The sequence below is a fragment of the Palaemon carinicauda genome, chromosome 14 (assembly GCF_036898095.1).
Source record: "Palaemon carinicauda isolate YSFRI2023 chromosome 14, ASM3689809v2, whole genome shotgun sequence".
Taxonomy (NCBI): domain Eukaryota; kingdom Metazoa; phylum Arthropoda; class Malacostraca; order Decapoda; family Palaemonidae; genus Palaemon; species Palaemon carinicauda.
In genome coordinates this window covers 39,004,541-39,030,910 of record NC_090738.1, presented here as the reverse complement: position 1 = coordinate 39,030,910, position 26,370 = coordinate 39,004,541, and the positions used below count along the sequence as shown (strand labels likewise).

At 44.1% G+C, this 26,370-nt stretch overlaps 1 protein-coding gene across 5 annotated transcripts in view; it reads right to left on the bottom strand.

Moving 5' to 3' along the window:
- The window catches only part of LOC137653528 (spermatogenesis-associated protein 20), a 186,066-nt gene that overhangs the window by 145,933 nt on the left and 13,763 nt on the right, over window positions 1-26,370 (bottom strand). For 4 of the 5 annotated variants that reach the window (XR_011046508.1, XM_068387004.1, XM_068387002.1 and 1 more), the window contains exon 4: window positions 2,037-2,183. Coding sequence is in view for 4 of the 5 variants with exons in the window: in XM_068387004.1 (XP_068243105.1) it covers window positions 2,037-2,183 (147 nt within the window). In the remaining variant the exon portion in view is untranslated. Of the gene's footprint in view, window positions 1-2,036; window positions 2,184-3,348; window positions 3,493-26,370 lie in introns of all 5 variants that reach the window. The other variant, XM_068387003.1, reaches the window with a different exon arrangement.

The following is a 26,370-nucleotide window of genomic DNA, read 5'->3' as shown; positions in this document are numbered from 1 at the left end:
GAAATCTTTATACGTTACGTTACCTGAGCAATGTAGGAAGCAGTTTCGTATCTAGCATTTGGCAAGAGATGTAGATTTACAACAAAAATGATTAAATTGTACTGTAGTGGCTCAAAAATTTTAATGAGCTTCAATTACCCAACTCCATGTGACAGTTGGGATCACATGATCCAGGCTAAAGCAATATAAAAGATTTTTCAATTGAATTGTATTTTTAAGACGGAGCCATAAAGAAAGCAAGAAGAGCCAAGCTGTGGTTTTGATACAAGAAGCAAGTAAAATGTATTTGTCTATTCTTCACCGATATCGGCCAAATAATTACTACTGCAATAATGAAGCTTCTGAATTTACACATGGCAAAAGTACAGCTATTCAAATGTTATACGATGATATTACAATGGTTCATACAGCTTAAAACTTGTGCTGAGGTTTTGGCTCATTATCATCATCATCATTTAGGATTGAGGTTCAATGCATCCTAGATGACTCCATCCTCTATCACATCTGGTATCTTGGATTGCCTTTCTTCCTCCATGAACTATACCTCCATGAGAGCGTTCAAAAGTGGCCTTTTAGTCAGAAGATTCAAGACTGCCTAAGCCTTGTAGTCCTTGCATATCCCTCAACAGCTCTTGCTTTTTCTATTTCAGTAAATTGTACATTTCCTGACTCCATCCATTTCATCCTCCAAGAAAACCGATACTTTATATAAAAAGAGACATTTCCTGTGGTATAAGCTCTTGGCAAAAGATCATGCCATGATCCATAGACAATTCCAGGATATGGACATAGTTTTCTTTAGTGTATTTTTTTTTTTTATGAAATAAAACTGTTTTTATACTTTTGCGGTTTCCTTTCTTGCATTTTCATAATGTTTGTGTGAAATTACTGTACAGTGTCCACTTTCATTTTTTAGGACTATTTGAAGTACCTTCCAAGTCTGTACAAGACAGAATTCATTACTTGTATTTAGCTGAAACTAGAATGATGGATAGAGAAGCTAAATGTGAGAAAAAATATAGATAGCTTAAGTTTGGGGTCAAGTACTGTTTCCTCGGCTCTCTCTCCTCCCCTTCCCTTGCTCTTAGGGTTACAACCTCCATAATGGGACAAAGTAATATGTTTGGTATACACTGTGTAAAAGCTCGTAGCTTAAATCTTCCTAAGTTACTGGTTTGTTAGATAATACGCTCGACAATATTGAAAAACTTATAGTATCACTTAAATCACAAAGAGTAAAACCTGCACTGGTTTCTGTGTGCGGTCAAATACATACAAATTGATGGTGAGCATCATGATCCACTTCTTTAGAGAGGACTAATAATCCACCTGCAACAACAGCAAAATGCTCTTCTAGGCTCTGGATCACCTGGCATCAAACACGACACAAAGCAATGCAGCCCAGGACACAGTTATACTATCTACAGTGCACCAAGTAAGCAACACTTTTTGGGTTTAAACAAATTACAAAAGGCTAGATAAACAAAAAGCTTGAAGACTAAACAAAGACCATGTTAATAAACAATGGAGGTCATACTTTTACAAGATTCTTGATTCTTGTAGAACTTGTTGAAATAAAAGCTGTGCTGTACATAATTTTTAGCGATAGCATGAAGTTACTTCCTAGGATGAACAAAAAAATTGTATACTCTACTGATATCAGGAAATAGAAAAATGATTGCCGTACAACCAAAAGATACACATTCTGTCAAAAAATGGAAAGCAATAATTTTTCCATATGTGGACCCCCCATAAAAAAATAATCCTTACTAAAATCCTATAAAAGTAACCTCCAAAAGGATCCAAAGACAAATCAGATCAATCTAAAATATGAAATATAAAACTCTTCTTTATTATCAAGTTAAAATTTCCTATACTGTATATAAAATTGTGTAAAATAAATAGAATGAAATACCTGCATTTTATTGTATAAATACTGAAATTTGAGAGTAGAATAAAATACTGTACATTATGATATCCAACATTATGAATAATCACACAGAACCCTTGAAACATACTCATAAGAGGGCACAAACCTGGGCAGCTAATGAAATAAGAAGTTGGGCGAAACCAGGCTGACCATAATAACGGTTGTTAGGTGGAAAATATGTCCCTCCATACACAGGTTTGAGATCTGGAGTCAGCCAAACACTCATAGGCCAACCTCCACTACCACTCAGCGACTAGAATGTCAATTGAATGTCTTTAAATGTCGAGCCATAAACTAAATAACATTAGTGCCAAAAAGAAAATGACTCCTCCTCCCTGGTGTTTGTATCCTGGAAAGCAACACTGAGCAGGATCTTCAAAACACGAGACTACATGGAAAACAAAACCTTAATCTCATGTTTGAAGTTTCTGCTCAGCCTCAAAACCATATTAACCAGCAGTGCATTTTTAACTATCATATGATTAGGATTTATTTGACAGAAGAAAAAATTAGAAAAAAATTTCTCCAAATCATATGGTAATTAACAAGAAGCAGGATGTCCAGTCATACTAGTAATGAACAGGTTTTCTTAATGAAAGTAAAAATTAGGACCCATGACAAAATTTCATGTTTGTCTGAAATTTAATGTGAAAAAAAGGAATGAGTATATTTTCACAATTTTTAGCTTAGGACTAGAAGGACGTTTACATCTAATGATTGACTGATAGATTACCATAAAAGGAAGAAAATGGAATAATCTTTGATCAAATGTTTTCCTAACAACAACTTATCAGGTTACTTTATGCAGAAAAAACTAATGTCGTAAGGAAATTTATTGAATTTTAGTATATGGAGTTTTATTCTAATGCATTATTTTTGACTAAAATGCTTTAAATCGAAGTATCGTAAATAGATTACCTTCAGTGCAAGTGTTTTAATGATGCAATCACACCTCTGAAAAACATCTTGATACTCGGGTACTCTTGTTTGGGTGCAAATCTCGTGTAAACAAAGCTTCCTTTACAGATAAATAGTAATATTTTGAAATTGCTTGTAAAATACTACATCTTCTAATCCTAATGCTCGTTTCATTCCCAAGTTCTTAAAACAAGGTGACACTTAGTATAAACGTTTTGATATCCTGCTTCCTTACTGAATTAGTCTCGATATCTGGAGGTGAATGCACGTGATATTCATTGCTACCTGGGAAAGTATGATGCAAACCATGCAGCTTCACATAAGATCTGTAAAACCTTAAATTTTCAGGTGAGTAGAACCAATGTAAATACTGTACCATAAAAGAAAAAATAGTGAAATTTATACCCAAACCTCCATGACCTTTCTTTAAAAAAACACAAAACTGGCAGCAAATAATACAACGTGCATCCCTCCACTCATTCCCTTAAGTTTCATCATACCTTTGATGCAATGCTCTCCAATAATGATTTGAATCCAATTCGGCCATAGCGATTTTCAGGTGGGAAGTAAGTGCCTCCTGTCACAGGCACAAGGTCAGGAGTGAGGAAAACACTCATAGGCCAACCACCTCTTCCACTAGATGCCTGTCAGTCATTTTGATAACATTTGAAAATACCCAACAAAAGCCAGACACACAAACACATTTACTAAGTCTGAAAACTTTCACCAACATGATAATCACATGAGAATTCAAGATTCTGCATCTGCATACTATCAGGAGGAATGATACCTTTGGTTACCGTGCAATGATACCTTTGATTACCGTACAAAGTCCCATCATCTCTCAATACTGTACTGTACTTGATAAAAACAAAAAACTAATTATTTCACAATGAAGCCTGAGAAGACAATAAATTCAGTAACAAAAATAAATCAAACTTCTAAAACAAAATTGATAATTTCAATACTTACTGAATTTCATTTACTATTCATCCTCCATATGAATAACTCAGCCACATAAAAAAAAAAACTTTAAAATTTGTAAAGATGTATGTACTTCGTTCATTCCTGCCAACAGATCTGGTATATAATAGTTTATACTGTAAACAATGGGTTGTTCCATCTACTCCAGCTGCTATTTGGTATACACATTCGCCTGTGTTATAGGTAAAGTATTGTGAGGAGAAATTAGAACCACTGTGAGTAAGGCAACAGATGGGAACTTTAACCATTTGAGTATTTGATGACGCACAGTGCATCACCCGTTCACGTAACCCTAAATGTTATATAGAAAATTTTTTCAGCTTTCTGTTAGTTATGCTACCAAATGTCAACACAAGTAGGTTGACGCAAGAATGTGCCAGCCTTCCCATGCCTTTAACCTTCACCACCTCTCTCAGAAACATTGCTGGTGAAGAATGCTGCAAAGACAGATTCGTATGACATCAATGCTCCCCGCCCAAAGGTCATGAGCCTGACAGCGATTTTGTCATGGCCGGGATCACCAGAGGGTTAAGCTTCTTTCAACTGCTGATATCTTTCTAATTTTACACCAATTACAGTGTGTCACTGATGTCAATATAACTTACAGGATTTGTAGAGGATCTCCTGGCCATTATGATTGTTAGAAATAATCGCTAGAAGGGAGGATTATTAAGTATGTTATAAGAGCTTAAAATAATTACGTTCTATATGAGAAAGTGATTGTACCAACTGTGATGTATGGATCGGAGTTGTGGGGAATGAAAGTGATGGAGAGACAGAAATTGAATGTGTTTGAGATGAAGTGTCTGAGGAGTATGGCTGGTGTATCTCGAGTAGATAGGGTTAGGAACGAAGTGGTGAGGGTGAGAACGGGTGTAAGAAATGAGTTAGCGGCTAGAGTGGATATGAATGTGTTGAGGTGGTTTGGCCATGTTGAGAGAATGGAAAATGGCTGTCTGCTAAAGAAGGTGATGAATGCAAGAGTTGATGGGAGAAGTACAAGAGGAAGGCCAAGGTTTGGGTGGATGGATGGTGTGAAGAAAGCTCTGGGTGATAGGAGGATAGATGTGAGAGAGGCAAGAGAGCGTGCTAGAAATAGGAATGAATGGCGAGCGATTGTGACGCAGTTCCGGTAGGCCCTGCTGCTTCCTCCGGTGCCTTAGATGACCGCGGAGGTAGCAGCAGTAGGGGACTCAGCAGTATGAAGCTTCATCTGTGGTGGAAATGTGGGAGGTTGGGCTGTGGCACCCTAGCAGTACCAGCTGAACTCGGCTGAGTCCCTGGTTAGGCTGGAGGAACGTAGAGAGTAGAGGTCCCCTTTTTGTTTTGTTTCTTGTTGTTGTCGGCTACCCCCCAAAATTGGGGGAAGTGCCTTTGGTATATGTATGTATGTATGTATGAATACAATAGCATAGTATTCTTATTTATTATTGTTCTCATTAAGTAATCCCTCAGTCATATATCAGTAACGTAATGAATTGTGATGAACTTAATGCAACACATTAAAATCTAATGCGCTGTGCTTTTACTATGACGTCGAAGATATCTATGACAAGGTAGGAAAACTTGTTTACATGGAGTTTAGAATGTTCTCAGAGGATTACACAGTGTTTAGAATGAAAGTGATGTTAATTGAAATGAGTCTCAATTCAAAAATTATGTTTTATCTAAGTACATAGGGGTTCCTTTGAGAAAATGTTTTCATCAAGTAAATAGGAATATTTTTAGTTACATTCCATAACATTATGAAGACATAAAATTCTATTGCAAATATCCTTACGAGAAACGTTTTTTTGACAAAGTTTTTTGAGTATCTTGTGAGTTATATAACTCGAACCAAAGTGAGAGTATTTATAAGGCAGAATGGTGCAAGTGGAAACAAATCTGGTCAGTCTGCTTTAGTAATTCAGTAATATAAGTGAATAAGCCTAGTACCATTTTTGAGTTTGAATTGCTGATGGTTATTGGTTACTAAAGTGATTAATAGTACTATTTATTGTAAGATTTCTTCTAGCAAATCAAATGTTAGGAGCTCTGTAATACAGTAATCTGGTTGCTAACTCTGTCTATTACTAAACCTAAACTTTTATATAACCTACTGTTAACGTTATCAAGTAGTATCAATCTATTGATTTAAGCCAATTCTGTAATTTGGACCACTGCTTTTATGTCTGTACCAGCACCTAAGTATCTTTTGTATTTCTTTAACTGAAATCAGATTCGGTACCTTATGGGCGAGTGTGGATCGAGATTTAAAAATAAAAATTACTGTATATAAAATATGCAAAGTAAAACCTGTTTGATACTACCTTATTGTACTGAGTGATATTTTTCTAAAATGTGTATATTCTCTTTAAATATGTACTAGAATTATATTTTTGTAAGCCATCCATATTATTTAACCTTTTGACTATTTTTTGTATAACTCTGTTACCACCTTGAGTCTGGTCATCATCACTCTCAAGACTATTCAAGTTGTAGACCTAAAGAACTTTAAATTAAGAGTATTTCAGATAATTGATTTTCTGAACCTTAAAACTAAAAAAAACAATGATAGAAAACCTAAGTGTTGAAAAATCCCACTTATGAGGATACAGTGTAGAGTTTACACCTGGTTAGCTGAAACATGAGGAGGTTGTGGTTGCTTTGTGACTGGTTTTCTAGTAGCTCTTTCCTGTTTGGCAACTGGATTAGTTTTTCCATTAGAAGAAGCCCCAAGTCTGTGAATCCCTCTATCTGAGGCCAAAATGGAACTATGAGTCATCCTTGTATTTTTTGGATGATTGAACTTGTTCATGATTAGATGAATCATGACAATGGAAAGGTAAGCTTACATCACTTGATCTGACCAATCTTTCAGCATATCAACTGCCCAAGTTTTAGTCTCTTGAACAGAGGAGCAAAAGTATTCATCTTCCTGCTCATTGACACTGCACGCATGTCTACCATTGGTTTTGCCAAAAACCCTCTAAATTTCTTGGCACACCTAAAGAGTGAAGCAACCATTCTATGGGCAACAATTAGTCCTTCTTGCTTAATTTAACTGTTAAGAAATTTTGCTTCCCTAAATAAACCTGTGTAGTTGAGTGATTAGCTATTCTTCGGTATCAGTAGGAACAAAGTTCTAGATTTTGTGGCAGCCTCCATTTCTTGATGTATGACAAGGTTTTTGTCTTGTCTTAATGTATAGCAGCTATATTTCATATCACCAGATCCCCTGATTGAAGTACTGTACTGTAAAGCCTCGAACACTACTAGATATTCTAGGCAATTTTAGTGACTTTGTGATTCCCTTATTTGACCATGTTCCAGACTAGTGAAGACTTTCCAAAGTCATTCCTAAACACATCAATGAAGCGTCACAAAAGAGGGATAAGTTTTGTTTGCCTAAACCACTAACCTAGTTTATTTTTATATACATAGCCTGCAGTGTAGGGGAAGTAACGGGGGAAAGGGTAAGCCTAAATACTGACCCAAAACTTTCACTTTCTACTTTACTTTTAAATCTACAGTACTTTCAATATCTTTTGTTACAGCATCAATTACTTTTAGATAAGAAAGCATCATTCGTTCTGATGTAGAGCAACAGTCGTTACAATGAGCTAATTAAGGACACGTGAACCCCCGCCAATCCACACAATATCGAAAGGGGGTCTAATTTAGTCGAAATTACCTTACTGACTTTAAAATTAAAAACTCTTCTTAATAAAGCCATAATTCCTATTAAAGTGCAATAAAGAAATTATAAAATATGATGGAACAGAAAAAAACTAGCTTGTACATACAGTACATATACCAAGGTACTTCCCCCAATTTTGGGGGGTAGCCGACATCAACAAATGAAACAAAAACAAAAAAGGGGACCTCTACTCTCTATATTCCTCCCAGCTTGTAGCCACTGTAAAACTATGATCAAGCAGGTCAGAACCACACAGGTGACTGAAGAACCATAATGGCAGCAGCAGCTGGGGAAACCAAATGTTTACAGAAACAAATCATCCCTACTACATATTGTAAACAGTAATGTATTAGCGGGAACAAGGGCAAAGCATAAATCTTTACTAAGTTTTAATATTTTATATTTGGCCAAGCCATTCACAAATAGCAAATGAACTTCAAGGAAGTTTCAATGAAATAAAAATCTGTAATGATAAAAAAGACAAAAATAAAACCTGACTATGGTGATTTTAATATTTTAATTGATATATATGAAAACCTTCCTTTTATATATTTAAAATTTTACCTAAAATTTCCAAATAACTCGACACTTGTAGCATACAGTATGAACACTTTTTAACACAAACTACTACATTTACAGTAATCCCAAATTAAAGTACATTACTGTACTTAAAATTCTAATGGACTACTAATGATGTAATAAAACCATCCAACTGTTTCTTATCTGCTCTTTTATAGCTTCAAACTGCTGTATGTCTTCTTCTACCTTTAATCCAAGCACTTTAACCTACCATCGTTGATAATGCAAAATCATCTTAGTTCCCTAGTCCCTAGATGATTTCTAATGTTCCTGGTCTTTCATTTACTCTTTTCCTCACATCTATAGATAATCTTCTCACCATCTTTTCCTTGCATGCTCTCGCCAATAGATGGGTCCTACATACTTCTCTCCTTTACCTTTCAGCAACTCTCTCAGGCTTCTACTTAAACTGCTCTTCTTCATCCAAAAGCTATGACCTAAGAATCAATTCTGAACATGAAGCTTGAAATATGGTCGGGTATAATGCTTTCAAGGCTTGTTTTCAACATATTTCTCAATCACATCGCCACACACAATACTTTAGCATTTGATGATCCAACCTATCGACAGCGACCCATATTGTGACATTCAACTGTTGGAATACAACGTTACTTATCATAAATAATTTTTTAAATTTGCCTTCTTCAAGTGTAGGAAAAATTAAGTTGTGAATGAAGACATGTTTCCACATGAAAGCCAATTTTGAAATACCCTAATTATAACAAATTTGGAAGTAATATGTTATTTTCATTAGTAAAATAAATTTTTGAATATACTTACCCGATGATCATGTAGCTGTCAACTCTGTTGCCCGACAGAAATCTACGGTCGGGATACGCCAGCGATCGCTATACAGGTGGGGGTGTACACAACAGCGCCATCTGTGAGCAGGTACTCAAGTACTTCTTGTCAACAAGAACTCAATTTTCTCCTCGGTCCACTGGTTCTCTATGGGGAGGAAGGGCGGGTCCTTAAATTCATGATCATCGGGTAAGTATATTCAAAAATTTATTTTACTAATGAAAATAACATTTTTCAATATTAATCTTACCCGATGATCATGTAGCTGATTCACACCCAGGGTGGTGGGTGGAGACCAGCATACATGTTAACAAAGAAGCTAAGTATCCCGTATTTCATTTTATTAGTTATTCAAAAATAACATAAAATAAATAAGTACCTGGTAAGGAAGACGACTTGAACCATTACTCTGCCTTTATTAAGTACGTCTTCCTTACTGAGCGTAGCGGTCCTCTTAGGATGCTGAACGACTCTTAAGTGCTGAAGTATAAAGGGCTGCAACCCATACTAAAGGACCTCATCACAACCTCTAACCTCGGCGCTTCTCAAGAAAGAATTGACCACCCGCCAAATCAACAAGGATGCGGAAGGCTTCTTAGCCGACCGTACAACCCATAAAAAGTATTCAAGAGAAAGGTTAAAAAGGTTATGGGATTATGGGAATGTAGTGGCTGAGCCCTCACCTACTACTGCACTCGCTGCTACGAATGGTCCCAGGGTGTAGCAGTTCTCGTAAAGAGACTGGACATCTTTGAGATAGAATGATGCGAACACTGACTTGCTTCTCCAATAGGTTGCATCCATAACACTCTGCAGAGAACGGTTCTGTTTGAAGGCCACTGAAGTAGCCACAGCTCTCACTTCATGTGTCCTTACCTTCAGCAAAGCAAGGTCTTCTTCCTTCAGATGAGAATGTGCTTCCCTAATCAGAAGCCTGATGTAGTAAGAAACTGAGTTCTTAGACATTGGAAGAGAAGGCTTCTTGATAGCACACCATAAGGCTTCTGATTGTCCTCGTAAAGGTTTTGACCTTTTTAGATAGTACCTAAGAGCTCTAACTGGGCAAAGTACTCTCTCCAGTTCGTTCCCCACCAAGTTGGACAGGCTTGGGATCTCGAACGACTTAGGCCAAGGACGTGAAGGAAGCTCGTTTTTAGCAAAAACCGAGCTGCAAGGAACATGTAGCCGTTTCAGATGTGAAAACTATGTTCCTGCTGAAGGCGTGGATCTCACTTACTCTTTTAGCTGTTGCCAAGCACACGAGGAAAAGAGTTTTTAATGTGAGGTCCTTAAAAGAGGCTGATTGGAGAGGTTCAAATCTTGATGACATAAGGAACCTTAGGACCACGTCTAGATTCCAGCCTGGAGTGGACAACCGACGTTCCTTTGAGGTCTCAAAAGACCTAAGGAGGTCCTGTAGATCTTTGTTGGTGGAAAGATCCAAGCCTCTGTGGCGGAAAACCGCTGCCAACATACTTCTGTAACCCTTGATCGTAGGAGCTGAAAGGGATCTTACGTTCCTTAGATGTAACAGGAAGTCAGCAATCTGGGTTACAGTGGTACTGGTTGAGGAAACTGCATTGGCCTTGCACCAGCTTCGGAAGACTTCCCCTTTAGACTGATAGACTCTGAGAGTGGATGTCCTCCTTGCTCTGGCAATCGCTCTGGCTGCCTCCTTCGAAAAGCCTCTAGCTCTTGAGAGTCTTTCGATAGTCTGAAGGCAGTCAGACGAAGAGCGTGGAGGTTTGGGTGTACCTTCTTTACGTGAGGTTGACGTAGAAGGTCCACTCTTAGAGGAAGAGTCCTGGGAATGTCGACCAGCCATTGCAGTACCTCTGTGAACCATTCTCTCGCGGGCCAGAGGGGAGCAACCAACGTCAGCCGTGTCCCTTTGTGAGAGGCGAACTTCTGAAGTACCCTGTTGACAATCTTGAACGGCGGGAATGCATACAGGTCGAGATGGGACCAATCCAGCAGAAAAGCATCCACGTGAACTGCTGCTGGGTCTGGAATCGGAGAACAATACAACGGGAGCCTCTAGGTCATCGAGGTAGCGAACAGATCTATGGTTGGCTGACCCCACAGGGCCCAAAGTCTGCTGCAAACATTCTTGTGAAGGGTCCACTCTGTGGGGATGACCTGACCCTTCCGGCTTAGGCGATCTGCCATGACATTCATATCGCCCTGAATGAACCTCGTTCCCAGCGTGAGCTTTCGATCTTTTGACCAGATGAGGAGGTCCCTTGCGATCTAGAACAACTTCCTCGAATGAGTCCCTCCCTGCTTGGAGATGTAAGCCAAGGCTGTGGTGTTGTCGGAGTCCACCTCCACCACCTTGTTTAGCTGGAGGGACTTGAAGTTTATCAAGGCCAGATGAACCGCCAACAACTCCTTGCAATTGATGTGAAGTGTCCTTTGCTCCTGATTCCATGTTCCCGAGCATTCCTGTCCGTCCAATGTCGCACCCCAGCCCGTGTCTGATGCGTCCGAGAAGAGACGGCGGTCGGGGTTCTGAACAGCCAAAGGTAGACCTTCCTTGAGAAGAAAGCTGTTCTTCCACCACGTTAGAGTAGACCTCATCTCTTCGGAAACAGGAACTGAGACCGTCTCTAGCGTCATGTCCTTTATCCAGTGAGCAGCTAGATGATACTGAAGGGGGCGGAGGTGGAGTCTCCCTAACTCGATGAACAGGGCCAGCGATGAAAGTGTCCCTGTTAGACTCATCCACTGCCTGACTGAGCATCGATTCCTTCTCAGCATGCTCTGGATGCATTCTAGGGCTTGGTTGATCCTTGGGGCCGACGGAAAAGCCCGAAAAACTCGACTCTGAATCTCCATACCCAGGTAGACAAAGGTCTGGGATGGGACGAGCTGGGACTTCTCTAAATTGACCAGGAGGCCCAGTTCCTTGGTCAGATCCATAGTCCATCTGAGATTCTCCAGACAGCGACGACTTGTGGGAGCTCTTAAAAGCTAGTCGTCTGATGGAGCCGGACACAAGATCATGGTACTGCTGCACAGTCTGTGAACTGTCAACCATGGGGAAGCGAGGAAGTACAGCGACAACCCGAAACTGTCTAGACTGTCTGTGTACAGACAACTCTTTATTGGGTTGCTGAGGTTGCCGCACCGCGTCACAACAAGTCACCTCTGCTGGTTGTTGAACGTCTTCCCAGTGACACACTGACTCCGTAAAAAGAAATCCTCTATCAAGGACTAAGCTTGGACTGCATGTCTTGCAACAAAGCTCAAGGTCTATGGGAGCAGGTGTGGCAACAGACGGGGTTAGCGACTGAAGCGGAACCATTTACCCTCCCTGGAAGCATGTTATGCTTAAATAAAAGTCCATAGGAGGCTAAGCAGCTTAAGGCTCCTCTCCAAATGACAGAGTCCTCAAGGGAATATCAGAAGGAGGGAGAACAGCACTTTCTCATCTACAGGAACCATATCCGAGAAAAGCTAAGTTCTCTCAGTGAGGGTTTCACTGGTGCAAAAGCAGCAGACCAGAAGGCAACGTTATGAAACTGCTTGACAGTCTGTGAACTGTCAAAAACTGAACTGTCAACCACAACAGGAGCGTGAGGACATACAGCACTGGTGTATAAGTAGCAGACCAGAAGGCAACGTCATGTAACTGCATGACAGTTTGTGAGTTGGCAACAACCAAAGATGTGTGGGGAAGCCTCAACTCCTGCCTGACTAGTTTGCTGCTGGCGAGTGGCGGTAACCACAGTGTGTTGCGGAGGCTGACACACCGTGTCAAAACACGGCAGCTTGTGGTAGCTCCCGCACGGCAACGGAGTGCTCTGTGTGTGGGAGTCATCAAACATCTGGCAGGGTTGACTGTGCATGGGTGGAGGAGCTCTCACAACAAGAGTGTGAGAGCATGAAGCCATGCCGGGCGCACAACCGTGGGAGGTGTAGGCCCACGGGTGCATCGTCAACCTTCTCCGCAGTCGGAGTGTGGGAGCTGGCAACAACAAAAGCAGAGTGCTGGTGGGAGGGGCTGCGGTGGGTTGAGGAGCATGCGGTATGGTATGCAGAGCATGCTGTAAGGTATGCAGAGCATGCTGTAAGGTATGCAGACCATGCTGTAAGGTATGCAGAGCATGCTGTAAGGAATGCAGAGCATGCTGTAAGGTATGCAGAGCATGCTGTAAGGTATGCAGAGCATGCGGTATGGTATGCAGAGCATGAGGTAAGGCATGCGGCTCATGCTGCATGGTATGCGGCTCATGCTGCATGGGATGCGGCTCATGCTGCATGGTATGCGGCTCATGCTGCATGGCATGCGGCTCATGCTGCATGGGATGAGGCTCATGCTGCATGGAATGAGGCTCATGCTGCATGGGATGAGGCTCATGCTGCATGGGATGAGGCTCATGCTGCATGGTATGAGGCTCATGCTGCATGGAATGCGGCTCATGCTGCATGGTATGCGGAGCATGCTGTAAGGTCTGCAGAGCATGCTGCATGGGCTGAGGAGAATGCCGCATAGTGCTGGAACCCGGCAACTCCTGATGCGGCAGCTCACGCATGTTAGCAGATGGTGCAGCAAGAACATGCGTCTGGCAGTGAGGACTGCGCATCGGTGGAGGAGCTCTCACAGGTGTGGTGTGGGAGCAGGCAGCCGCAGTATCTGCTGAGCGCACAACCTCGGCGGGTTGTAGGTAAACAGGCTGCATTGTCAACCTTCCAGCATGATACTCCTGTATGAAGGAGCAAGCTGAGACTGTAAAGTCTGCAGCATGCACCACTAGGGTCTATGAAAGACAACAACAAACGGAGCTACTGTCCGCTGTGACTGAGGGTCTAAAACAGCTGGTGCGGCAACAGACGGAGTTACTGCCTGTTGCGGTACCACCTAGCCTCTCTTAGGAGGTGTGCAGTTGTCGTACTGCAGCGAGTCCGAACTGACCCAGTGGCTACACCTAGGCCGTTGGACTTGCGCGGAAGGGACCGACTTGCACTAAAACCTGCAAGATTTGGTCCATGGTTTCTGCGAGAAACCTCTTCCGCAGACGAGGAATAAATGGGCTCTCTCGTCTTTGTGTGGGTGGGGTGATCACGTCGGCAACGTGTGTAGATACACCCGAAACCACAGAGGGAAACGTCTGTTCGTCGATCAAGGCCTGAGGAACCCATAAGTCCTTCGACATTACTTCTCCCCTGGGCTTGGGAGCTTGTAAGAGGTATCGGACTAGGTGAACCACTGGCCCGAACAGACGAACCCTCGAACGCAACACTGTAACACTGCGCATATCACTTTATCACTTTTGATTTTCTGTTTGCACTTATTTCACTGAACTCGAAACTTTAAGTGGTTTGTACCTGAAACACGCAATCCTATCCTTCATTAAAAGGTAGTAATTGCGAAAACAGTATTACAATGTAACAGAAAAACATAATGAAAGATAAAGAATTCAGTGGCTGGAAAAGAGACTAAACACTAGATCAAATAAACTACGTTTAAAATCTCTCACCGCATAAAGCCTGGGAACAAGAATAAAACACTAGAAACGTTTTACCTTCTTCCCCTCTATCGACTAGGGAGAAGAGCAAAAAAAAAAAAAAAAAAAAAAAAAAAAAAAAAAAAAAAACGAGAACAACGTTACCCGCTTGAACGAAACGTTTATCCTCCTCTCTCTCCCTCCGTCTCTATCTCTCTCTCTCTTGACTTAGAACCTGAGAGATGAACCCAATTATATATATCGTTAAAACATATTATTTGTTAAAGGAAAAAAACTGAAAGGTTTCCCAAATAAAAAGCTCCTTTATTAGAATTAAAACCATTTAAGCTAAGAAAGAATGAACGAAACGCTAGAATCGGTTTACTCTTACTGCAACGTGAAACCGTGAATACTCTCTCTCTATCGTAACGATAGAGCGCAAGTTGAACGTTCTGAACGTCAACAACTGCGGAGACTAAACAAAACGTTAGTTCAACTTTGAAAACAGTACGAGACTTATCAAAGAAATTCTTTCAAAAACATAAAATTAAAATAGCATAAATTCTTAACAGGAAAAACGATATGACGAGCTCAATGTTAATTAACTTTGGTTCCAAGTAAGGACCGCCTACTATTAGGAAAGGTCGCATATTTTTTTTTTTTTTTTTTTTTTTTTTTTTTTTAAGGAAAGTTAATCGAAGAGGCCTATAAATGGCGGAGAGATATAAAATAAAAAGTGAAAGAGAGTCAATACTCTCTTCGACACCAACACTTCCGTCTAAGGGAAGGGTCGGCCATTTAAAAGTGAAAGAGAGTCCATACTCTCTTCGTCACCATAATTAATTCAAATTAATTCCAAAAGCTTGCTAAGCTAAAGATAAAGCTTCCTGAATAGCGAAGGCTAAACTCTAGAGCAAATACATCACCAAATCGTGAGCAATAACTCCAGAATCAACAGCGTATCCCAGTAGGTCTAGCCGGTGGCACGACAGAGGAAAAATTGAGTTCTTGTTGACAAGAAGTACTTGAGTACCTGCTCACAGATGGCGCTGTTGTGTACACCCCCACCTGTATAGCGATCGCTGGCGTATCCCGACCGTAGATTTCTGTCGGGCAACAGAGTTGACAGCTACATGATCATCGGGTAAGATTAATATTGAAAACTATATTTTTCCTATCAATACAAACCTTACGTCCTTTAGATAGGAGAAGAAATCAGCACATAGTTGGCATACAGCTATAAAAACTTTTAACGAGGTATCAACAACCTCAACGACAACTTATGTTTGTTACCAATGGTAGCAAAGAGAAACAACCCCCTCCCCCCACCTCATTCATACCTTCTTCACTTTGATCGCAGATGGAACTTCCTCCTGGGGGTTAGGTGATGATGGGTAAAGTATGTCTAAAGAACTCCAGGTTTGTATTGTTGGGAAAAATACAAATAACTTCCAAATTTGCCATATGCTCCTACACAAAATACCATCACTGAGTACTTTACTTCAGTGAGGGGGCAGTCCCTTCAACTGGCTGAAAACTTTCAGCCCAGGATTGCAGTATTTGAGCAAGATAATCCAAGGGATGATTATCCTGACACAAACTAGTGGCCTGTCAATACCAGTGGGTTGACGGCCCGTGTGAAAGGGAAAATGGGTGTAAGAATGTAACTGGGATTGTCAAAGCTATGTATTAACAACAGGTTATACAAACTGAGAACCAACATACACCTCCCCCCATGAGGAGATTGGGGCGCAACATGTGTACCAAATGTGTTCTAGCTAAAAGCTAAAATGGGACTTTACCTGCAATTGTAAAAATTCTAGCCAACATGATCTCCTGATGATATACCCTAAGAGAGGGGGAAGATGAAGAAAAGAAAATGCCAGTCAATCCCTTTTTATTCATCCTAGAATAACACTAACCTCCGCCCTTGAACGACTGGTAATTACGTAGACCTGTGGGGAGCTACGGTAGCTAAACCACATACTGTGCAGCTATAACAGGTCCTACCAAAAATGTATCTAAGGACCTCTGTCACGTCTTGCTGGTAGTAGGTGGTGAATATTGTTTGTCTCCCCCCCACCCCTTGCTTGAAATACCTGCATCACAAGAGGTTCTTCTTGATCGCCAGGGACTTACTTACGGCCCTGATGTCGCGAGATTGCGTCACCGGATCTGACACCACCGAAGTAGGAGCCTACCCTGGGTTCCACATCAAGCTGGTGATGGCAACAATCTAATGCAACCTCGGGTCAGAGAGAGCATGAGAATTACTGTGCTGTACAGCTACCCTTCCAGAAGCAGGGTCTATGGAGGCTACTATTTTATGGATCTTCTAGAAGAGAGCCTAAAGAGATAACCCTGGGTGCAGCTGGTTCGTGGACGACCTACTCCTGAGCTGGAGTGCAAGCCTGCTAAGGGAGGCACCAGAGGTACACAAAACTGGTTTGCAAGCACAGCCCGTGCAGGAACAGGTGATCACAAGCAATCATAAGCCATTAGAGGTTGTTCAACTACCTGTACGCTATTGCGCAATGAATAGCTGCTCATCATTGACGCACGAGTGACCAATGCGCAAGACTAACTCGCTCTCACCTATGCAGGAGCGAGACAGAGCGTGCAGGTGTTGTGCTGCTCTTGCAAACCTACCTGGCGTGCTACGCAAGACACCAGCAGCGAGGTTAGGTGCTCACTAGGTTGCAAGAATCATCTGCAAGCTCCTGAGAGATAAGGTCTGAAGAGCTAAAGCACGCTGGCGTACAAGTTGGACACTGGTGCTTCTGAGCATCCTGAGGAGGTGAACTCTCAGATGAAAACAACCTCTCTCACTTGCGAGGGTGTCTGCTGTAAAATCCCAAAGGGACGGCGACTAAAGTCTTCCTTGTTCTGAGCGAGCTTAGCATATGCAATGACACTGGAGGATGAGCGCACTAGGAAGCAACTCTAGCGAAAACTACCCTGCGGATGGGCAAGAATCTATGAAGGACAAAGGTCAGGGGGGACACGAGGCCCTCCCTCTTGTTCAGCTCTAGAAGGGAAAGTGTCAAAGCCAACCTCAGTAGGAGTGGATATCCTATCCTGTACCCCTGGCCAACAACTCCACCAGCTAGTCCTTAGAGAGGGGACCAGAGAGTCCCAAGGACGGCCAGCGCAGACGCAAAGAGTTTTGCGCTACAGTTTAGCCCCAGGAAGCAGCTTCCTACCCCATGCTACGGGAGGAGGAAGAAGCAGTCTGACTCGAAGATTGACTCGGTCAAACAGCCATCACTCTTACTCAACCATTTCCTGGAGGAGACCAATCAAACAGAGTCTGAGAGGAGGGTACCAGAGGTGAAAGAAAGAAGTCTGTATTTCTTCGACCTTGATGAAGACCTTGATGACAAAGAATCCCTTTTAGACACTTTCATCCTGCATCTGCCATACCATTCCCACTAGGAGGATGACCACTCCCTACATTTTGGGCAAGGGGAAGCCTCCGTGTAGGAGTGTCCTCTGCACGAAGGGTAAAGACTGTGAGGGTCCGTGTAATCCACGGACATGAAAGTAAACAAAACCTGATTAAACCTAGAAAGCAAAAATATAAACTTTAAATTTTAGACAGCCAGTGAGAACATGAAAGATGTCTTGTCTTCGACCAAGGCTGAGATTAAATCGAAGAACATGAGTGAGCAAGGGGCAGTGCTTCTCTCCACTACCACTGGTAACAACTGTAACAGTTGTTGACACCTTGTTAAAAGTCTTTATAACCATATGCCGGCTTGCGCAGACTTCTTCACCTTAGAAAATTACTCCAGGCTTGTATTTTTTGTAAGAAAATTTTTTTAGAATGATTTAACATAAGAAAATATGTCCTATACTAGATAGCAGTTGAAAAAGACAACCAAAAAAATTAATGCAATTTCAAAATACAATATTTACAAAAGGGTAAAAATGTGAATAAAGAAAAATATCTTAAATGACATTAACAAACAGAAAATGACACTTAATATTCAAAACACTAACTTTCAATATTTAAAAATAAAAATAAAAACATATTTGTTTCATTCTAAACCTACTTACTTTATGATAGCCCCTTTTTGTGAGTTGGCAAATTCCTCAAGACAATTTTAATGAATTTCCCCTTTCCATGTGCATGATTGTGCATCCACTTTTCACACAGTCCACAGTGCCGAATTTGGTCATTCTTTGTATATCTGGTAATCCACACACATCTACAATCTTGCTCCAGAAAAGATTTTGATTTTGTATGGTCATTTCTATAATAATCATCATGTTTTCATTCTTATAAGCTATCAATCTTCTTAATAGATTTTAGTGTAGTTTTAATAACTGATTATGTCCATAATTTCTTCACTTAAGGATGGTTACTTTCTTCGCCCATCTTGGCCATTCTAAAGGTTTAGTAAGAGTCCCCCTTTGTCTTCTGGCCTTTTTAAAGGTTTAGTAAGTGTCCCCCCTTTGTCTTATCAGCTTTTTTAAAGGTTTAGTAGGAGTCCCCTCTGACTTTTTGGCCTTTTAAAAGGTTTAGTAAAAGTCCCCCATTGTCTTTTTGGACTTTTTAAAGTTTAGTAAGAGTCCCACTTTGTCTTTTTGGCCTTTTTAAAGATTTAGTAAGAGTCCCACTTTGTCTTTTTGGAATTCTTAAAGGTTTAATTGGAGTCCCTTTGTCTTTTCAGCCTTTTTAAAGGTTTAGTAAGAGTCCCCCTTTGTCTTTTTGGCCAAAGTCAACAAACACAAGTTATCCTAGCTTGATCATGTGAGTGTATGACTGAAGAATGGCAGTCAAAAAAAAACTATAAAAAACACCAAAGACCTGGCAGACCCAAGAAGACATACAAAGACAAAGCCAAGTTAGCCTTACAAAAAAGCAAAATTCCATCCCTTAACCTGGAAATTATTGCTAGCAGCAATATGGCCTTGATAATCATTGTTAACAATGGTGTCGCTGCACTTGAGGAGGGTCATGCAGAGCATCTCACCTTCAAAAAGCAGCAGCGACACACAAGGCAAGAGGTCCCTAACTCTTTAATCCTCATCTAATGAGTCTAACATGTGGTAAAGATATGTAAGTTCAGGATTTGCCCAGTGATCCATATCAATGTACACAGATGGCTTGACTACCAGCACCTTGTCTGAGAGCTATACAGACTGCCATCAATATTTGCGGGTTCTAACTTCGTGGATTCGGCCATTCACGATACAGAGAACAGTATAACCTATTAATTAAAAAAATCCTTTATTCACGGTTTCAAGATAAATACTCGAGCGGCCGGAATATTTCAAAACGCTCCTTTGTATCCGGCATGCTTCATGCTGTTTCCCTTTCCCCAGAGCACAACATCCCACATCTCGCTGACTCAGCCTTAGTCTCGTGTCATCTCTCCTCATGCGTGCGTCTCCCGCTTCAGTCCTTTTTGTGCAAAATCATGTTGTGCTGTAAAAATGCCTGTGTATATCCTCTGTTAATAGTTATTTCAGATTAAAACAGGATACGTACATTACATTACGCTACTCGCCAGGCTGTCAACGGCTCAAGAGTTGCATCATGCTTCAGACTTAATGCATATAGAACTTCGTACTTAAATGGTTACGGGTGGTGTACTGATACTTTTACTTTTAATTTTTATGTGTAAGTATATTCAGAGTATATTAATGTTTTTATATTAACTACTGTACAGCATTGTATACAAAATACCGTACTTTACAGTAGTAATATTGATATAAGCTACGTGAGTAGAGTGTTTGAATGGTGTGAGTTGAACTGCCGAAAATGGCAATCATTTACGAGCATTACCTTAGCTAATTAAGATGTACTGTAGTGATAGTATTGTGCATATATTACAGTAATAGATGTATATGTTGTTAGATAGGAACAAGTGTTTTGATGTTACTGTATGTATTACATGTACAGTACGTATAATATAAGTGTGGCGATAACTCATGTTATGTGTACCGTAGTCTTACCATGTACGAAGTACACGTGTGTACACAATGTACACTTACTGAAATGTGTTCATTCATTCATTCATTATTATTACTATTATCATTATCATTATTATTATCATCATCATCATTACCCACTAAGCTACAACCCTAGTTGGAAAAGTAGGATGCTATACGCCCAGGGGCCCCAACAGGGAAAATAGCCCAGTGAGGAAAAGAAACAATGAAAAAGAAAATATTTTAAGAACAATAACATTAAAATCAAAAATTTTAAATAATTTTTATTTTTCCTAACATACTTACCGAGAACTACTTTTCTTGGAGTCACTTGTGAATCCCTCAATCTCGACCAAGGCTTTTCCCGCCGTTACCCCCCTTACTCCGCTCTACATAGGCTTACCCCCGCCGCCAGAGAATGCGCCCTGAGGGCAGGATTAGGGCAGGTCACTGCTTCTCTGGGTCAGCGTCCTCATTAAGTTCGTCGCTTAGCCCAACTTGGCAATGGAAGGATGGCACTCAGGGACGGAAGGGAGGGCCATTACCCGAAAGTAGTTCTCGGTAAGTATGTTAGGAAAAATAAAAATTATTTAAAATTTTTGATTTGTTCCAACACAAAATACTTACCGAGAACTACTTTTCTTGGAGACTTATACTTTAGGAGGCGGGAGTGCTATTCTGACACTTGACTCGGCACATAGTGCCTAGAGGGCTATGGAATGCGGGGCCTATCAGAGTGCGGAGTGAGGGTAACTGCGGAACCTTACGCTATTATCTAAGACTCACCTCTTAAAATTTCTTCTGGCGATTTTCTCCTGATGTAGTCGCGAAGAATTTGTTCACCGTTGGGGACAGCTTCTGGCCTACCGCTACACAGCTTGGAGGGCGGCAATGACTGTCCCAATGGAGAATCCGTCCAAGGATTTTCTTGAATAATCCTTGAGGTAGTGGGCAGTAAAGGTCGACTGGTGCGACCAAGTGCCTGCCTGCAGGATCTGCCCCACCGCCATGTTTCTCTCAAAGGCCAAGGAGGTGCTCAGACCCCTGATGTCATGGGGGTGGGGAGTGCCTGGCACTGCCATTCTATCCTCTTCATAGGTTCTAGCGATGACTTGTCTCAGCCAGAAGGAAATGGTGTTCTTGGAAACTTGTTTCCTATTAACACCTGTGGAAACGAAGAGGTTCACGGTACCTGGTCGGAGATGAGCTGTCCTTTCCAGGTATTTTCTGAGCGTCCGTACTGGGCATAACTTCAAGTCTTCCGTAATGCCCGTCTTGGGAATGGCCGGAATTGAGAAACCTTCAAACCTCGGTTCCCAGACTGCTGGGTTCTGAGTCTTCGCCACAAAGGAGGGCACGAACCTGAAGGACACTTCTTTCCACCCTTTGGAGTGCGAAACGTCGTAAGACAGACCATGGATCTCGCCCACTCTCTTAGCCGAAGCTAAGGCTAGCAAGAAGACGGTCTTGAGGGTGAGGTCTTTGTCCCCGATATCTTTCAGGGGTTCAAAGGGAGGAAGACTTAGCATCTTCAAGATCTTGGCTAGGTCCCACCTGGGCACTCTCCTAGCTTGAGGGGGGCAGGATTGCTCAAAACTCCTAATCAGCATCGCTATGTGTCTCGAGGTCCCCAGGTCGATGCCTTTCAGGAGGAAGACTTGGCCTAAGGCGGCTCGAACTCCTTTAATGGCTGGGATTGACATTCCTACTTTATCTCTAAGATACACCAGAAACTCAGCTATGTCCGGGACCGAAGCTTTAAGAGGTCTAATGTGTTTCTCCGAGCACCACTTCGTGAAGGAGGCCCACTTCGCCTGGTATACCGCGGTAGAGGATCTCCTCAGGTATAAGGACATTTTCTTAGCTGTGGCGGAGGAGCACCCCTCCTTCTTCAAGAGCCGCTCGATAGTCTCCAGGCGTGAAGGCGAAGAGAGAGAGGGTTGTCGTGGAGCCTGAAGAAGTGCGGTTGGTGCAGGAGGTCTGACCTGGCGGGCAGAGGCCAAGGTGGTTGGCTCGCTAGGTCTTTTAGGTCCGCGAACCACTCTCTCTCCGGCCACCAGGGCGCTACCAAAGTCATCCTTAGGTTTCGGGGGGCCCTTACTCTGTTGAGTACCTGCCTTATCAACGTGAAGGGGGGAAAAGCGTACACGTCCAGGTTGTCCCACTTGTGCTGGAAGGCGTCTTCTAGGGCTGCCTTTTGGTCTGGGACCGGGGAGCAATAGACCGGTAGTTGGGTGTTGAGCTTTGTTGCAAAGAGGTCCATCACCGGGGAGCCCCAGCGTTGAATGATGAGTCTGGCTACTTCTGGGTGTAGAGACCACTCTGTCCCCACTATTTGACCCATTCTGCTGAGGCCGTCGGCTAGCACGTTTTTCTTCCCGGGGATGAACCTTGCTAGCAGCACCACTTGCTGCTCGTCCGCCCAATGTAGGATGCTTATGGCGAGGTCGCACAGTTCTTTCGATCTCATGCCCCCTTGCTTCTTTATGTAGGCCACTACCGTGGCGTTGTCGCACATTAACGCCACGGTGTTTCCCTTTAGCCGACTTGCAAAGTGAAGACATGCCTTCTGGACTGCTCTTAGTTCTAGGACATTGATGTGTAGACGCTTTTCGCTCTCCGACCAGGTACCGCTTGCTGTCTCTTCCAGAAGGTGGGCCCCCCACCCTTGGTTGGAGGCGTCTGTGAACAGGAGGTACTCGGGAGGACTGGACCCGAGGGGCATCCCCTTGAGGGAGTTCGACTGGCAGTGCCACCATTCTAGGGAGGTTCTCGTGTCTGGAAGGATTGGAATTAACGCCTTCTGTGAGTCTGTCTGGGACCAGAGGCTCTTGAGGTTCCATTGAATGGGTCTGAGCCTCATCCTCCCTTGGGGAACCAGTTTCTCCAATGAGACCAGGTGACCTATCAGTCTCTGCCAGTCTCTCGCCCTCCTGGAATGTTCTGACAGGAACGGCTGAATGATGTGCTTGAGGTTCCGTATCCTGTCTTCCGAGAGGAAAACCTTCCCCTGCACGGTATCCAACGTCATCCCCAAGTATCCCATTCTGTTGGATGGTGTTAAGTTCGACTTTTCCAGATTGATTACGATTCCCAGATTCCTGCAGAACTGGAGGAGGTTTCTCCCTTGCTCCTCCAAGAGCGCCTTTGAGTTGGAAAGGAGCAACCAGTCGTCTAGGTATCTGATGAGACGGATACCCCGTTCGTGAGCCCACACTGAGACTGTCGCGAAGACCCTCGTGAACACTTGAGGGGCCGTCGACAGACCGAAGCAAAGGGTCTTGAACTGCAGGATCTGGGAACCCCATTTTACCCGGAGGAACTTCCGACTCGACGGGTGGACAGGGATCTGGAAGTATGCGTCCTTGAGGTCGACCGTCATCATGTAATCTTTCTCCCTCAAGGACATCAGGACGGATTTTGGGGTGTCCATCTTGAAGTCCGTCTTCTTGACGAACTTGTTGAGGGCCGACAGGTCTATCACGGGTCTCCACCCCCCCCGTTGCTTTCTCTACCAGGAACAGGCGGCTGTAGAAGCCTGGGCCTGGGAGAAGGACCTCTTCCATGGCCCCCTTCTCCAACATGGAGGAAATCTCCTCTTGAAGGGTGGCCCTTTTCATCGGGTCCCTGGGGGCCAACCATTCTGTCTGGCTGGCTGGAATAAGAGGGGGTGGGTCCGCTATGAAGGGGAGCCTGTAGCCTTCCTTCAGGACGGACACCGTCCAAGGATCCGCTCCTTGTGCCTTCCATGCTTGCCAATGCGGTCTGAGGCATCCCCCAACCCGAGGCTTGGGCGGGAGTAGGGGGCCTCTCCCTCTACCTTCTCCTAGAGGGGCGGCCTGATCTGCCTCTCTTAGAGGCGGAGTAACCCGACCTGAAGGAGCTGGAAGAAGCTGGTGCTCCTCTGCGGGAGGGCTGAGGAGTTGTTGTCCAGGAGGAGGAAGGGGCGTCCCTCCTCGAAGTGTTGGGGGCGGCCTGAGGAGTCACGGCGCTATCTGAGGCGGCCCTCCTGTATGGCGGCCTTTTAGATGACGCCTGTCTGGGGACGTTGGCCTCTTTCTTCTTGGACACTTTCTCCATTAGGTTTTCCAGCTCTTTTAATGGGAACAGAGACTCACCCCACAAGGGTAGGCTACGAACAGCTCGGGCCTCTCTGTCCGGGATCCTCCTCGACACCTTAGCTAGTACCGTGTCTCGTTTCCTTAGTACCCAGTTGGCCGTCAGGGCGAGCGCCTGGTACGATAGAAATTTCAGAGTTTGCCCCCCGGAGGTGAGAAGGTCCGTCAGGAGGTTCTGCTGCTCAGGATCTTCGGGGTCGATGGAGGCTTGCACGTTTACTAAAGTGGAGGCCCACCAGTCCAGCCATGAGGAGACGTTAACCAGGTCCCGCGACATTTCCTCCATCATGGCGGCTTCCGTAGGAGAGAAGGAAACCGGGGCTGACGAGGCCCTTTCGTCTGAGCCGCCTTGTCCTAGGATGTCCAAGGCCGGGTCCACTCTACAGGGGCCTGGGCGCCGCCCTTCTGGAATGTATACTTTCCCTTGTGCTTTGAGGCCCTGGAGCAGTTTCGAGGCACTCTGGGACTTGGGAGCTTCCACATTGCTGGCCACCAAGTTGTCTATGTACTCTTGCCCTAGTACTAGGTCTGGGGCAAGAGGAAGGGCCAGGGAGGACTTCGGAAGGGTGGCGTGATGGGTAATTCTCAGGAGGCTTGATCTCCAGGAATCCCCCTTAGGCGCCGAGGGTTCTGTAATCCCATGGTGCCTCCTGATGAGGCCCACCACTCTTCTGTATGCGGAGTCCTCCGACGGGGGAGCTTCGGCAGACCGGTCGTCCCGCCCTTGGGTCCAGGGGGGCCGACCTGTAACCGTAGGGAGCTCCGTAAGAGGGTGGATCTCGCTGCAAGGTGGGTACCACCGGCTCAGGGACGGCCCTCGGTTGCCCGAAGGCTCTGGAAGCGGAAGTCACGGTCCCGGTGGGCTGACCCGACAACGGGAACCGTTCCTTCTTACTCGATGACCGCACCAGCTGGGCTGGTTCGGTCAGGCTGCCTGCAAAGAAGCGCGTTTCCCCCCGCTGGGCGGGGTGAACCGGAGGCCTCGAGGACTTATGCTTCTGTGAGAGGTCTTTCCTGCGTGCCAGGTCGCGCGGTTCTAGGCTGTGCGTAGAGAGCGGCAGCCTAGACGCACGTTCACTGGAACGAGGGTCTGGTGAATGGAGCCTCTTGGACTCTCCTGAAAGTACGTAGACCCAGGCGCCCCCGGGCGAGACATTTCTCCTACACTTACGGGAATGGGAGCGGGAGCGCTTCTTGCTAGGCCGCGACCTTGACCTAGAGCGGGAATGTTCGCTCTCGGACAGCTCCCTTCTCCTGCGTCGTTTCCCCCTGACTTCTTCCTCGGAGGATGAGTCTACCTCTGACGAGTCCGACGGCGCCACGTTCCTCGCGTAACGGCTGCTAGCGTGATCCGCGGGGGAATTTCCTCGCCGCCGGGCGTCCGAGATCGAATGCTGGAGGAAGTCCTCGGGAACCGCCGTGGAGATCGTCGGCACAGAGTCTAATCTATCCATGCCAGGGGGCCAGGGGTCCAGGGTCACGTCCATTCTTAGCGGTGACCTCCCTGGCGTCTTCGGCAACTTCCACCCGAAGGCATCGCTACTCGGGCGGCGAACCCTAGTTTGGCTGTCCCCTGGCAGGGGAGAGCCCGACGCACCGGCCCACGAGGGCGGAGGAGAGACTGAAACAACAACACTGCCCCATACGGGGTCTTCAGAGGACGCGTGGCCCCCCACCACAAGGCCTGACTCACCCGAAGCACTACCGGACCCTTCGTTAGCCCTAGAGGGGCCCGCCCTTGGTTCTTCCCTCGCACTGGGTTCCCTGGGAAGAACGCCTTGACTTTCTACAACACTGGAGGCTTCTTGCCCTCTCCTCTGCGAAGGAGACGGAGAAGCCGAGGCTTCGTCGGACCGATCACTGGCCGACGGTAACGAAGAAACGACACTAATCTTCCTGGGGGAACGCTTAGAAGATTTCTTCTTTTTGGTACCGTAGCGTACCCACTGGATATCATCCCAACTTACGCAC